The sequence below is a fragment of the Eleutherodactylus coqui genome, chromosome 13 (genome assembly GCF_035609145.1).
Source record: "Eleutherodactylus coqui strain aEleCoq1 chromosome 13, aEleCoq1.hap1, whole genome shotgun sequence".
Classification (NCBI taxonomy): Eukaryota; Metazoa; Chordata; class Amphibia; order Anura; family Eleutherodactylidae; genus Eleutherodactylus; species Eleutherodactylus coqui.
This window is the reverse complement of record NC_089849.1, coordinates 39,726,670-39,740,674: the sequence shown is the minus strand read 5'-3', so window position 1 is coordinate 39,740,674 and position 14,005 is coordinate 39,726,670. Positions and strand designations below refer to the sequence as shown.

The 14,005-nt window shown below is 47.2% G+C and overlaps 1 protein-coding gene across 4 annotated transcripts in view; it reads right to left on the bottom strand.

Moving 5' to 3' along the window:
• SMARCE1 (SWI/SNF related, matrix associated, actin dependent regulator of chromatin, subfamily e, member 1) overlaps nt 1–6,599 on the bottom strand; it is a 31,504-nt gene extending 24,905 nt beyond the window's left edge. For 3 of the 4 annotated variants that reach the window (XM_066586321.1, XM_066586324.1, XM_066586323.1), the window contains exons 1-3: nt 6,516–6,599; nt 2,343–2,384; nt 147–190 (exon numbers count right to left, since the gene is read on the bottom strand). In XM_066586321.1, the coding sequence (XP_066442418.1) occupies nt 147–190; nt 2,343–2,349 (51 nt within the window). In that variant the 5' untranslated portion in view covers nt 2,350–2,384; nt 6,516–6,599. Of the gene's footprint in view, nt 1–146; nt 191–2,342; nt 2,385–6,510 lie in introns of all 4 variants that reach the window. The other variant, XM_066586322.1, reaches the window with a different exon arrangement.
• Nucleotides 6,600–14,005: the final 7,406 nt, after the last annotated feature.

The following is a 14,005-nucleotide window of genomic DNA, read 5'->3' as shown; positions in this document are numbered from 1 at the left end:
TGTGTGTATCAGGTACATTATAGATGAGGCTGCAGGTTAAGCTATTTGACCATAGACTAAAGAGGTTAATAACCTGTAGCCGCTCTACAGTACGGTTCTGATATACAATATGTGCTGTATTGTAAGTTCTAAACAGCTTTACTTACTGTGGTGGGTGCCGGGGCCGGCGGCGGAGCATATGACGGACGCTCTGTGGAAAGAAAAAAAACAATGCTAAATTGACAGCAAGAAAAACAAATGTATGTGTACTGTATATTCCAGAGAGAAATCATGTCTGTGACAGTCCATCCATTGACAAGGCTTATGGAGAAAACCGTTCTGCTACTGTAACAGCACGAAACGTAAATCCACGTGAAAGAGGGTTTCATGCATTGTAAGGAGTAGTTTTAACTAAATCGATACAAGAAGCATGGTAATGTAGTACACTCTATTTGTACTCGCATTGTGGCTCTCTAGTCACACTTGCATTGTGTCTCTTGCTTTAAACGAGATACTAACAGGGTTCAATGGACCCCGCTGAGCTAAATCCTATCCGTCAGGGTGTCATTGTGGTATCTATCGTTCTGAAGGGAAGAATACATATGTAGCTCTGTCGACCACGAGGCGCCTGTAAGCTGTGCTATGCTAATTGCGTTGCGTGGCCACTGCCATGCACTTTGAATGGTGGCCGTGCTATGCAAATAGCGTAGCTTCATCAAGTAGCGATTTATTACTGCAGTAACATGTCAAGGCAAGGTGCGTTAGCAATGTTATATCTGTGGCACTGCTTGCAGCACTATTCTTCCTGGTAAATCTGATAGAATTTGCAACAGAGACTCTGCAAAGAGCCCTTGATACAAACATGAAGAGAACCTTAGATTTTCTCTCTGAATCAGCTATCTTGTCTAATTTAATTGCAATTCTTCGATCCTGGGAGTTCTGCCGCAGGTGCTGAAAATAGCATTGTGAAGGAAGCCTTGAACGCAACCCATCCATTCCCTTGAAACAGACAACACTTCGATGTCTGTCTAACAAGGGTTCCATTTGTTTCGATTATATCAGGAGTATAGAATAGCGCAGTCAACTACACTATTCAATATTCTGAATATACCGGAAATAAACAGAACTCCTGTTAAAAAGTCACCAAATAAGTGTCCATTTTACTAATGTAAGAAAATGGTTGCATTCATTTCTGTTCGGGGCTTCCGTCACAATGCTGTTTTTGGCACTTGTGATGGAACCCACTGACAGAATCTTACAGCATAGTAACATAAGAAGTGTGTGTGTGTGTGTGTGTGTGTGTGTGTGTGTGTGTGTGTGTGTGTGTGTGTGTGTAGGGGGGTTGCAGACCGATAATTCACATAAAAAAAACAAAACAAGAAAACGCAGCATGTCCGATTTTCATCCATATTTACAGACCAAAATCATCTATTAAAGTCTACAGGGTTGCGTAAAAATACACAGCTACTTGCATATTCACTGTATTCCTTTACATGTTGCCAGAAGACAGTGGAAAAAAGTGATATAAATTGGGCCTTCTTATGTTTTTTTTTATTTTGTACACGTGAAAAAAATATGGAGGTAAAAAAACATGCACACACAAAGACACAACATGCAGATACAAAGTGAAAAAGGTGTGATTTCATGGACCGAAACTGGATATGCCTGTGTGAATGAGCCACTAAAGTGGTTGTCCCACAAAAAAATAAATAAACTTATTCCCTATCCACAGGACAGGTGATAAGCATCTAATCCGTGGGAGTCTAAGACCCAATGTCCACGTGCAGATTTGGATTTATTAAATCCGTGCGGATGTCCCACGCTGGAGATCTGCAGCTTTAGCCGCCAGTAGGAAACAATGGGGCGTCTGCGACTGACTTAAACCCTGCGGATTTGATTTTGAGGTGCTTTGCGGATGCCCTACGTGGATCTAAAATTGCAGCATGCTCCATTTTATTGCGGATCCCGCCCGAATGTGGCTCCATTCATCTCTGTGAGAGATGAAAACACACAATCTGCAATCTCCCGCAAGCCATTTAAAAATACATTTTAAGATGATCCGCAGTGTATCTGCATTGAAAATCCGCGCGTGCCGTGGACATGGGGCCTAAACGTCGAGGCTTGACTGATCACTAAATTGAAGCAGCAGTTCTCAGCTGAGCACAGTTTCTTCTTGCTACCTGAAAACATTACCATAAACTAAGAGCCTGTCTTGAGCTAGGGAGGGGAGAGACAGCGCTTGGCTGAGTGCTTCTAGCGATTGGGGAGAAGTCAGCATCCAATCAAAACATCTGACAGGTCTCTATCACATGCCAGACTTTCTAAAACTGCAATTACACCTTCATAGGTTAACAATCACTTACTTGACATGTTTGCAGATTACTTCTCCAATCCCAATACTGAACCTAAAACAAAGAAAAAAAAGAAGTCAGTAAATCTGATACAAATGCGTTATACTTTATAATGCTAGTAAAGCCGCCTCCCTCCTGCAGAGCTGAGAATTAATAAAATGTTCAAGACAAATAACCCATTAATATATTAGTCCTTAACTCATAGCAGAACGTACGACCGTCAGCATACCCTGACAGCCAAAATCTTAAATATCTGAAATATTTGGCAACATCATTATTTTCGTACAGAAGCTGTATTTTCATGTTCTGCAGCAGCTGTGGCACCGTTCTCTTCCGAAAGAGGATGCTTCACCTTCAAACCACTTTGATATTTATGTTTGGGACATCATGGAGGGGTGGGCATCACCAGGGAGGTGGTATCATAACATTATCTTCCAAGAATGTAATTACTGTGTCTAGGTCTGATGTTACAGATTACATCTATTGCCATACATTAGCTTTAGGAGCAGGAAAGAGACCCTAAAGCACATTAGTTTGAAAACAGCAGGGCTGGACAACTCTTTAATGTATATGGGGGGTGGCTCAACTCCTCCCACCCTCCTCAGCCCCCCCCCCCCCCAAAAAAAAAATCATGTCACAGTAAATAAGGCTTGGGAATGCTACATTTCAACACTCTTGTGTTCCCTGAGAGATAAGCCGCCACCAAAGTTGTCTGGCTGCAGCTTACCTCCCCTTACACCATGAATGCTTGGCCAATCCGTGCGTCTAGGCATATTTTGGATATAGGTGAAAACAGCTTTTGGACTAATGATCTTTTGCTCGAAAAGGTATGGGCGCCTTATCATTGGCCAACGCCATCACACTGATGCCGACAACTACACATCAGCACTGCTGGATGCCAACACACTCTTATGCAACCTCTACATCCAGTGAAAGTGAATACATGCACAGATGTGAAGCTAGAGTCCGTCTTCAGTGAAGCTGGAAGAAACAAACCGACCCGGAATTTCAGCTTCAAAATATTACATATCTGGCTCGATGTCAGCATTTTACTATCAATTATTAAATATAAGAAATCTAGAATTGAGTGAGGAACGCTTCGAGCACGAAAACTGCATGATGTCCCTGCATTTAGACCCAACGATTCTCGCCCAAAAGACGTCTTTGAGCTAAAATGGTTGGGTCTAAATGGGCCTTTAGAAAATCGCTGCATGCCCTGTTTTTGTGCAATTCTGATTCAAGTATTGGCAATTAATTTCTATGGGGGCATGAAAAAAATGCAGCAGAACTGCATGCAGGTACAACACTATGAGGATCACATGAAAAAAAAGAACCAGGAAATGAGAAGCAGAGAAACATGAGAGATTAAAAAAAGCATGTTTCTCACACTCAGGAAAGTTGCAAGAAAATAGCATGGAAAAGGCCGCCTGCAGACGAGCGGGTCGGATCCGGCAGCGAGAATTCTTGCCGCGGGACCCGACCCGAGAGCCTGCAGGGATGAGCGCGTACTCACCCGCGCCTGGCGGCCCCGGCTCTTTTATGTGCCGGCTGCGGCGCAGCCGGCGCATGCGCAGACCGGAGCCGGCGGCCGGGTGAGTGCGAGCCCCGCACAAAAATAGGACATGCCGCGGTTTGTTTGCCGCGCGAGATTTCGCACGGCCAAACCGCGGCCGTCTGCATAGGAGAGCATATTGTAATGCACTCCTATGCAAACTTTCAGTGGCGGAAATCCCGCGGCGGGATTTCCGCCCGTGTGCAGGCGGCCTAACCGTGAGTTTTTTCACTGACCAAAATGACACGCACCCGTGTGAATATAGCCTCAGGTAGATATTGTAGTGGAGAGAATACATTTCATCATGTTTGGAGAAAGGAATAGCTGCACAAAGATTTGTCAGGATGATATGTTGCAAACTGATCTGCAGTAACTGGATACATTATTTAAAGGGGTAAACTACCGTTGGCCCATCCGCAGCAGAAGTCATTAAAGGGGTTTTCCAGGGAAAATGCTACTGATGAACTATCCTCGGGATTGGTCATCAACAGTTGATCGGCTGTGGTCTTTGGTTTGGGACCCCGACCGATCAGCTGAGAGGATGCATGGGGTCAGCGCCGCAAATACCCAAGGGTCGGAGTGGAAGTGTAGTGGATTGCGCTTGTAATTGCAGGTACAGCTCGTGTTGATTTAAATGAGAGCCGCGCTTGCAGGTACAAGTGCCGGCCACTACCAGGGGTTGGAGTGGAGACTTCCTCTCCTACCTTGGTGTAATTGCAGCAATGACAGCATGCATTCGCTCAGCCAATTGGTTGGGGTCTGCCAACCAATCAGCTATTGATGACGTATCCTGATAGGTTATCAATAGTATTCTCCCAGGAAAACCCCTTTAATAATATAGCAGTCCTGGGGGCCGCCATACAGGATTCCAGCAAATCAGCTGCTTGCTGGACCAGTCTTCTCATGCGCAGGAAGCAGACAGCGCTGTTCTCACTGCTGTGGTCAGCTAGAATTGTGCATGGCGGACCCCCAGACTGATACTATCGATGACTTATCCTGTGGTTAGGCCTTCAATAGTTTACAATTGGACAACCCCTTTAAATCCTGATGTTGAGGGGTGTTTTTCTTTTAATTTTCTTTTTCCCTTTTTCTGTATTTGTATGAACTACTAGGTTGTTTGGGGGTACTTTATTTTTTAATGTACTGTAATACCATTTATGAAAATTAATAACATTTCAATAAAAAATTAAATAGGACACTGATATTTGATGAGTGGAGGCCCACCACCTGGAACCCCCCACCGATCAGCTGGCACGGCAGCCTCTTGACTGTATACCAGGCACAGCGCTGTACATTTCATAGTGGCTGCACCTGGTATAGCCGCTCAATTCCAAATCACTTGAATATAATAGTGCAGCACACGGGCCACAAGACAAATGAACGCAGCGTATCTGGCCTCTTCAAACAGCTGACTGGCAAAAGTGTTGGGCAACGGATCTCCATCACATACCGATGAGCAATCCTGAAAACAGGTCAGCAATATTTTAGCCCTGGAGACCCCATGCTGCGCCAAGGATGTGTAGGTGATGAGGGGTCTCCCTTCTAGCGGTCAACTAAGCCCTAGCTTCAGACTCCCATTCATGTGATAGTTGCATGCTGGGAGTTGTAGTTTTACAGCAGAGCATATTGAATACTACAGGAATAGGACTCGCTCACACCTATGTTAGGCCTCCGCGCTAAACGCTGTAAAACACGTCCATTGATTTTCAAGGGGGTAGCACAGACTAGCGCTATAACGCCACGATTTTAGAACGCTGTCTGCTCTATTTTAGTAAGTTTCAGCGAATTTAACGCATCTCATCACCCTTTGCAATGATGAGGTGCGTAAGCGCTGGCAAGCACATTTCGAAACACTGTTCGAAAACTCTGTAAGACGCGGCGTTTTTACAGACGCCGGTGTGAGTGTGGCCTTCGGCTAGGTTCACACAGGGAGGATTTGCTCCAGATTTTCCATGTGGACTTCCCGCAGACGGCAAGAAAGAAACCCTCCAGGCACTGAAGGTGTGCGTCTGTACTCTGCCATGTGTAGCACCAGATCACCGCTATAGGGGGCAGTACGGAGGGTCACGGGCGGCTCCACAGCTGCAGACCCCCAAAAGCGTTTTACGCTTACAGCCAGCCGTCCAAACCTGGCTTCATAAGTGTAAATTCGCCCTGGGGGCTCCATCACACCAGTGTATACAGCCCACAAAAGGCAATCCGTCGTCACTGCGTGTATTTGTGCAGGATCGGGGCATATCTCGTTTTTTAATACAGACCTAAGTGAGGCATGCTGCAGTGCAAAGCAGGTTTTTGAAGACCCCCAATGCAAGTCAATAGGGGGGGGGGGGGGGTTTATGATGTCCATTATACACACACACACACACACTATATGCACTGGGGGTGCCCATGCCCGGCCCTGACAGCCCGTAAACCCCTCTTCAGCCCTGGCTACCATTCATATACACGGTACATACATTAGTAATGGCTTCCCTTCGTATCCCCACCTCTCACACAGACGGCGCTGACTATAAAAACAATGGCGGTACTACTAGGCTTCACAGGCCGCAGCTTCCGACACTTGCTCCCCAGTTCTATACCCCGGGCCCCGCTCCTATCGCCTCCCGTCCCGCCCGCCACCACCTCTACCTCACCTCGCCACCTCACTCCGCTCCGCTCTATTGTCTTCTCACAGGAAGAGACAGAATCTGCACTTCCGTTGTCGCACTTTCCACACGATATCGCAGACTCCGCACTTTCAGCAGATGGTCGAAGTTATATTGTACATAGACAGATGTATGTTGTCTACAAAACGAGCATGATAACTAATTAGTGCTTTTCTAACTTATTCAAGAAGATTTTTCTAAATACTGTAGATTTCTATTTTTCTCTCTGTGTGTGGACCTGTGACGAATCAGCCGCAACGAATCTGCAGTTACTTGGAGAAATGCGGCTGTGCTGCTTCTTCCATTGAGATTTTGTACACATAATGAGGCAGATTTATAAGAACTGTGTCACAGACCTATTATGTAGTAGACATATCCGACCACTAGTTTGTTTTGGTGTAATTTGGTGCAGGTACTATCTTGTTCTCTTTAGGATAATGGGCCCTTATTTACCATAACAGCCACTGTTGCCCATAGCAACCAATCATAGCTCAGCTTTCATTGCCTGATCTGCTTTGGAAAATTGAAAGCTGCGCTGTGATTGGTTGCTATGGGCAACAAAGGCAATTTTAGGCTACGTTTATACAGGGTTGAATTTGCTGCAGAGTGTTCACAGCAGACATTCTGCATCAGATCCGCAGCACAAAATCCGCTTCAAGATCTGCAACGTTCGTGTAGAATTAACGCCATAATTTAAAGAGGTGAATCCACTTCTAGAATTGAAGCTGTTTTGAGTACTCCTTTAAATTTACAATCGGCAATAAGGCTACCGGGATCTGAGTTCTCATGTGTTCAAATTAATTACCGATGATCATCGGAGAAAGAACAAGAGACATCAACTGTGGGAAGTCACCACTGTGCTCTTTCTAATGAGCGCAGCCCATTGAGCTTTATTTATAGTGCAAAGCAGAACAAAAGAAAGTATCGAGTCCAGCAAGGTCTAACTACTACTGTGAAGTTCCGATCTTTTCGCACGATTTTCACAATTTTAAATGGAAACCTTGCATGCACATTACACAGCATGTGAGGCCCTTTTTTCCCCCATTTTCGTTTTTCCCTCCCCCTTATAAAAAACTCGCAACTCCTTTATTTTTCAATCGACATAGATGACTGAGGGCTTGTTTTTTGCAGGACAAGTTGTATTTTTCAATGGTGCTATTTAATGTGCCATAAAATTTACAGAAAAACTATTAAAAAATTCTAAATGGAGTAAACTAAAACCAAAAACAAATTCAGCCATCTTTGGGTGCGTCTTGCTTCTACAGCAATATCTACTTATTAATATTTATGGGTCAGTACGATTACTACGATTAGAGATGAGTGAGCACACTTGTCCGAGCTTGATGCTCGTTCGAACATTATGGCACTCGAGTCGAACACCACGCGGTACTCGAGTCAATTGCATTTCCTTACCCGCATATTTAGCGCCATTTTCTAGCCAATAGACATGCGGGGAAGGCATTACCACTTCCTGCTGTGACGTGCCAGCCCTCCCCCCCCCCCCCCCCCCACAGTAGTGAATGGCTGGGCCGATCAGGTGACCGCTGAGTACTAAAACTGGTCCCGCCCGCGGCTCGCCTCAGACGCATGCTGGGAGAGGTTAGGGATAGCGATGCGGCTGATATAGGGACAGTGTTAGAGTTAGATCCTGTCGTCAAGAACCCCAACGGTCCTTCTTAGGGCTACTCTTCATAGTGTGCATTACTGCTGTGGCTGGCTGGGAGCAGTAGTGCACCAATTTATTTTTTTTAAGCATCTCGGGCTGTGCAGGCCATTTCAGTTATACTGTTCTGTGTGTGCAGTGCATAAGGCAGAGTGTAGGGACACAGCTACTTATATAGGGAAAGTTATACAGTCCTCCTGATCCTCTGTACAAGAACCCCAACGGTCCTTCTTAGAGTGCGTTCACACGAACGTATATCGGCTCGGTTTTCACGCCGAGCCGATATACGTTGTCCTCGTGTGCAGAGGGGGGAGGATGGAAGAGCCAGGAGCAGGAACTGAGCTCCCGCCCCCCTCTCTGCCTCCTCTCCGCCCCTCTGCACTATTCGCAATGGGGAGAGGCGGGGCGGGGCTAAGTGCCGTGAATTATCCCCGCCCCTGCCCCGCCTCTCTCCATTGCAAATAGTGCAGGGGGGCGGAGAGGAGGCAGAGAGGGGGCGGGAGCTCAGTTCCTGCTCTGAGGCTCTTCCATCCTCCCCCCCCCCCCCCCCCCTGCACACGAGGACAACGTATATCGGCTCGGCGTGAAAACCGAGCCGATATACGTTCGTGTGAATTCACCCTTAAGGCTACATCTGACCGTGTGCATTATAGTTGTGGCTGGCTGGGAGCAGTAGTGCATCAATTTTTTGTATTACGCATCTAGGCCTGTTCCCAGCCTTTCAGTAATAGCGTTCTCATTCTGCAGTGCTGTACAACCAGCTCTGCACTCTAACATTTCCTAGCCTGCTGCGAACTACTTCAGTTATACCGTTCTATGTCTGCAGTGCATTGGACAAAGGAGCGCACAGAGGATTCGGAGGAAGAGCAGCTGGACAATGAGGTGACTGACCCCACCTGGTTTGCGGGGAGGCAAGTGCAGCCGCAGGACAGGTTGGAAGAGGCAGTGGGGTGGCCAGGGGTAGAGGCAGGGCCAGAGCGAAGAATTCCCCAACTGTTTCCCAAAGCACTCCCTCGCGGCAAGCCTCCGTGCAGAGGGCTAGGTGTTCAAAGGTGTGGATGTTTTTTAGTGAGAGCGTGGACGACCGACGAGCAGTGGTGTGCAACCTTTGTCGCACCAAGATCAGCCGGGGAGCCACCACTACCAGCCTCACCACCACCAGCATGCGCAGGCATATGATGGCCAAGCACCCCACAAGGTGGGACAAAGGCCATACACCACCTCCGGGTCGCACCACTGCCTCTCCCCCTGTGCCCCAACCTGCCACTCAGATCCAATCCCCCTCCCAGGACACAGGCACGAGCGCCTCCCGGCCTGCACCCACACCCTCACCTCCACCGTCCTCTACTCCATCCAGCAATGTCTCTCAGCGCAGCGTTCAGCTGTTGCTAACACAAGCGTTGGAGCGAAAGCGCAAATACGCCGCCACCCACCCGCATGCTCAAGCGTTAAACGTGCACATTGCCAAATTGATCAGCCTGGAGATGCTGCCGTATAGGCTTGTGGAAACGGAGGCTTTCAAAAACATGATGGCGGCGGCGGTTTTCCAGTTTTTATTGATGGCCTACACCACAACACAATCAATCAATATATATATATATATGAATAGCAGAATGAGTGCAGATCAACATGCTATATAGTTTATCAGTGCTCTTTCAAAAGGGCAGAGCCTCAGGCTTATAAAAGGGCCTTTATGCAGAAAAAAACAAAATCCACCTTGTTAGGTTTATTAACGCCATTCTTTATTGTAATGGATTGGTCACCATGTCAAGGTTCATAGTGGGACTGCTGTGTGAATGTCTCATGATCATCTGACCCCTTTATGTTGAATAGACCGTCCTTCTTCTTGGAGGAACAGATGTCACCTCCAGCTTGTAGGTGAATCTCAGATCTTAAGGACACGGATTTCTTTCTTAGGCCTCATGTCCACGGGGAAAATCGGGCCCGCTACGGATTCTACATGTAGAATCTGCAGCGGGTCCCTCCTGCCCCGCGGACATGAGCGCTGAAAATAAGAATTTATAAGAATTTACCTATCCGTAGCGGGCGGGGACGCTCTGCTCTTCCTCACGGCCGGATCTTCTTTTTCGGGCGGCGGATGAATTCCTCACGCCGGCGGCACGTCGCCGGCACGTCGTCGACGTGCCGCGCGCATGCGCCGGGCACATCCGCCGAGCCGAAGCAAGGGAGATGCGGCCGTGAGGAAGAGAAGACCCTCCCGGCCCGCTGCGGGTGAGTAAATGCTTTTAATTCCTATTTTAGGTCTCCCGCGGATCCGGACGGCTTCCATAGGCTTCAATAGAAGCCCGCGGGAGCCGTCCCCGCGGGAGACCCGCATGAAAATGGAGCATGGTCCAGATTTTTTCATGCTCCATTTTTTTTAAAATCACTTTTATTGACGATCCGCGGGTATTTATCTACCCGCGGGTGGTCAATGAATCCCTATGGGGTGCGGATCCGCGGGCAGGAGAAGAGTTAAAATCCACTGCGGATTTTAATTCTTATTTTCCCCGTGGACATGAGGCCTTAAGTCGGGGATTGTCCTTGAAGAAAACTCTTTCCCATTCGTTGATAATTTCAGCAATTTTTTCCGTTTTGTGAATGAATTTCTGGCATTACACATTATACATTTACCATCCTTAGAAAGTTCTTACACGTTATATAATGCTGAATGTAATAGTGTTTAGTAAAAAGGAAACCCCAATAAAGAAGACCTATAATTCAGTATTTCAGGTTCTCTTATTCTAGTAGTGGTCACCAGGTAGATTTGGGGGGTCTGTGCTCTTTGCCAAGCTGTAGCCTTAATACATTCAGCCGTTGCTTATTTACAAGGATCTCATTCAGGGGAAGAGCTGGTGGTGGCCACCAAGAGAGGGACATAATAGTCTGGACCCAATGTATTGTAATTAATGCTTTCTTCTATCAAACATTGTGTGTCATCATTAGAGATGAGCGAACGCGTTCGTCCGAGCTTGATATTCGTGCGAATATTAGGGTGTTCGGGATGTTCGTTATTCGTGACGAACACCATGCGGTGTTCTGGTTACTTTCACTTCCTTCCCTGAGACGTTAGCGCGCTTTTCTGGCCAATTGAAAGACAGGGAAGGCATTACAACTTCCCCCTGCAACGTTTAAGCCCTATACCACCCCCCTGCTGTGAGTGGCTGGCGAGATCAGGTGTTCGCCTAATATAAAAGTCGGCCCCTCCCGCGGCTCGCCTCAGATGCGGTGTGAGTTAGATGAGGGACAGTGCTGTTTGTACCGGAGCTGCTGTAGGGAAAGAATTGGTAGTTAGTGTAGGCTTCAAGACCCCCCAAAGGTCCTTATTAGGGCCACTGATAGCTGTGTGTTGGCTGCTGTTAGCAGTGGCATTTTTTTTTTCTCAAAATCGCCTCTGCAGACCGTTGCACCTGGCATTAGGGACAGAAGTGCTGCATAGGCAGGGAGAGTGTTAGGAGTGAGTGTAGCCTTCAAGAACCTCAACGGTCCTTTCTAGGGCCATATTTATCCGTGTGCAGTACTGTCCAGGCTGATGTTGGCTGTGCTGCATTTTTTTTGGGCTTCTCAAAATCGCCTCTGCAGAGCATTCCACCCTCCATTGATACTGCAGGGAAAGAATTGTATAGGCAGGGCCACAACACAGTTATTATTCATAGAATATACGCAGTGCTGCCTGTTGGTGGGAAAAAACTGAAAACAAATCTATTTGTCCAGCCTGTGTCCGTCCTTACGCCTGTGGAGACGTGTGAGCTGCGTGAAAAACATTGCTAAATCATACGCAGCCAGCTACGCTTTACTGCTGGGTTCGCCATTTGCTTTCCTTAATTGGGAAAAAAAATACCTGCTCTCCAAGAGTTGTAATAACTCTGCTACCCTCACGTTCTGTGACACATAAGCAGGGACACAGCGCAGTTATTAAACTTCTCAGGTTCATTGAATATACGCAGTGCTGCCTGTTGGTGGGAAAAAAACTGAAAAGAAATCTATTTGTCCAGCCTGTGTCCGTCCTTACGGGCGGTGGAGACGTGTGAGCTGCGTGAAAAACATTGCTAAATCATACGCACCCAGCTACGCTTTACTGCTGGCTTCGCCATTTGCTTTCCTTAATTGGGAAAAAAAATACCTGCTCTGCCACAGTTAATAACTCTGCTACCCTCACGTTCTGTGACACATAAGCAGGGACACAGCACAGTTATTAAACTTCGCAGGTTCATTGAATATACGCAGTGCTGCCTGTTGGTGGGAAAAAACTGAAAAGAAATCTATTTGTCCAGCCTGTGTCCGTCCTTACGCCTGTGGAGACGTGTGAGCTGCGTGAAAAACATTGCTAAATCATACGCAGCCAGCTACGCTTTACTGCTGGGTTCGCCATTTGCTTTCCTTAATTGGGAAAAAAAATACCTGCTCTCCAAGAGTTATAATAACTCTGCTACCCTCACGTTCTGTGACACATAAGCAGGGACACAGCGCAGTTATTAAACTTCTCAGGTTCATTGAATATACGCAGTGTTGCCTGTTGGTGGGAAAAAAACTGAAAAGAAATCTATTTGTCCAGCCTGTGTCCGTCCTTACGCCTGTGGAGACGTGTGAGCTGCGTGAAAAACATTGCTAAATCATACGCAGCCAGCTACGCTTTACTGCTGGCTTCGCCATTTGCTTTCCTTAATTGGGAAAAAAAATACCTGCTCTCCAAGAGTTATAATAACTCTGCTACCCTCACGTTCTGTGACACATAAGCAGGGACACAGCGCAGTTATTAAACTTCTCAGGTTCATTGAATATACGCAGTGCTGCCTGTTGGTGGGAAAAAACTGAAAAGAAATCTATTTGTCCAGCCTGTGTCCGTCCTTACGGGCGGTGGAGACGTGTGAGCTGCGTGAAAAACATTGCTAAATCATACGCACCCAGCTACGCTTTACTGCTGGCTTCGCCATTTGCTTTCCTTAATTGGGAAAAAAAATACCTGCTCTGCCACAGTTAATAACTCTGCTACCCTCACGTTCTGTGACACATAAGCAGGGACACAGCACAGTTATTAAACTTCGCAGGTTCATTGAATATACGCAGTGCTGCCTGTTGGTGGGAAAAAACTGAAAAGAAATCTATTTGTCCAGCCTGTGTCCGTCCTTACGCCTGTGGAGACGTGTGAGCTGCGTGAAAAACATTGCTAAATCATACGCAGCCAGCTACGCTTTACTGCTGGGTTCGCCATTTGCTTTCCTTAATTGGGAAAAAAAATACCTGCTCTCCAAGAGTTATAATAACTCTGCTACCCTCACGTTCTGTGACACATAAGCAGGGACACAGCACAGTTATTAAACTTAGATTATTCATTCACTAGAGGCAGTGGGGCCTTTCGTTTTCCAAAAAGGGCAAAAATTATATTTGGCCTGCAGTCTTGCGCCAATTTATTTCCTGCCTGGGAAATCTAATCACTGGTAATACAGCATGCTGAGGGGTAGGGGTAAGCCTAGAGGACGTGGACGTGGACGTGGCCGAGGACGCGGAGGGCCAAGTCAGGGTGTGGGCACAGGCCAAGCTCCTGATCCAGGTGTGTCGCAGCCGACTGCTGCGCGATTAGGAGAGAGGCACGTTTCTGGCGTCCCCACATTCATCGCCCAATTAATGGGTCCACGCGGGAGACGGTTATTAGAAAATGAGCAGTGTGAGCAGGTCCTGTCCTGGATGGCAGAAAGTGCTTCGAGCAACCTATCGTCTACCCGCAGTTCTGCGCCGTCCACTGCTGCCAATCCGAATCCTCTGTCTGCTGCTCCTCCTTCCTCCCAGCCTCCTCACTCCACTACAATAACACCTG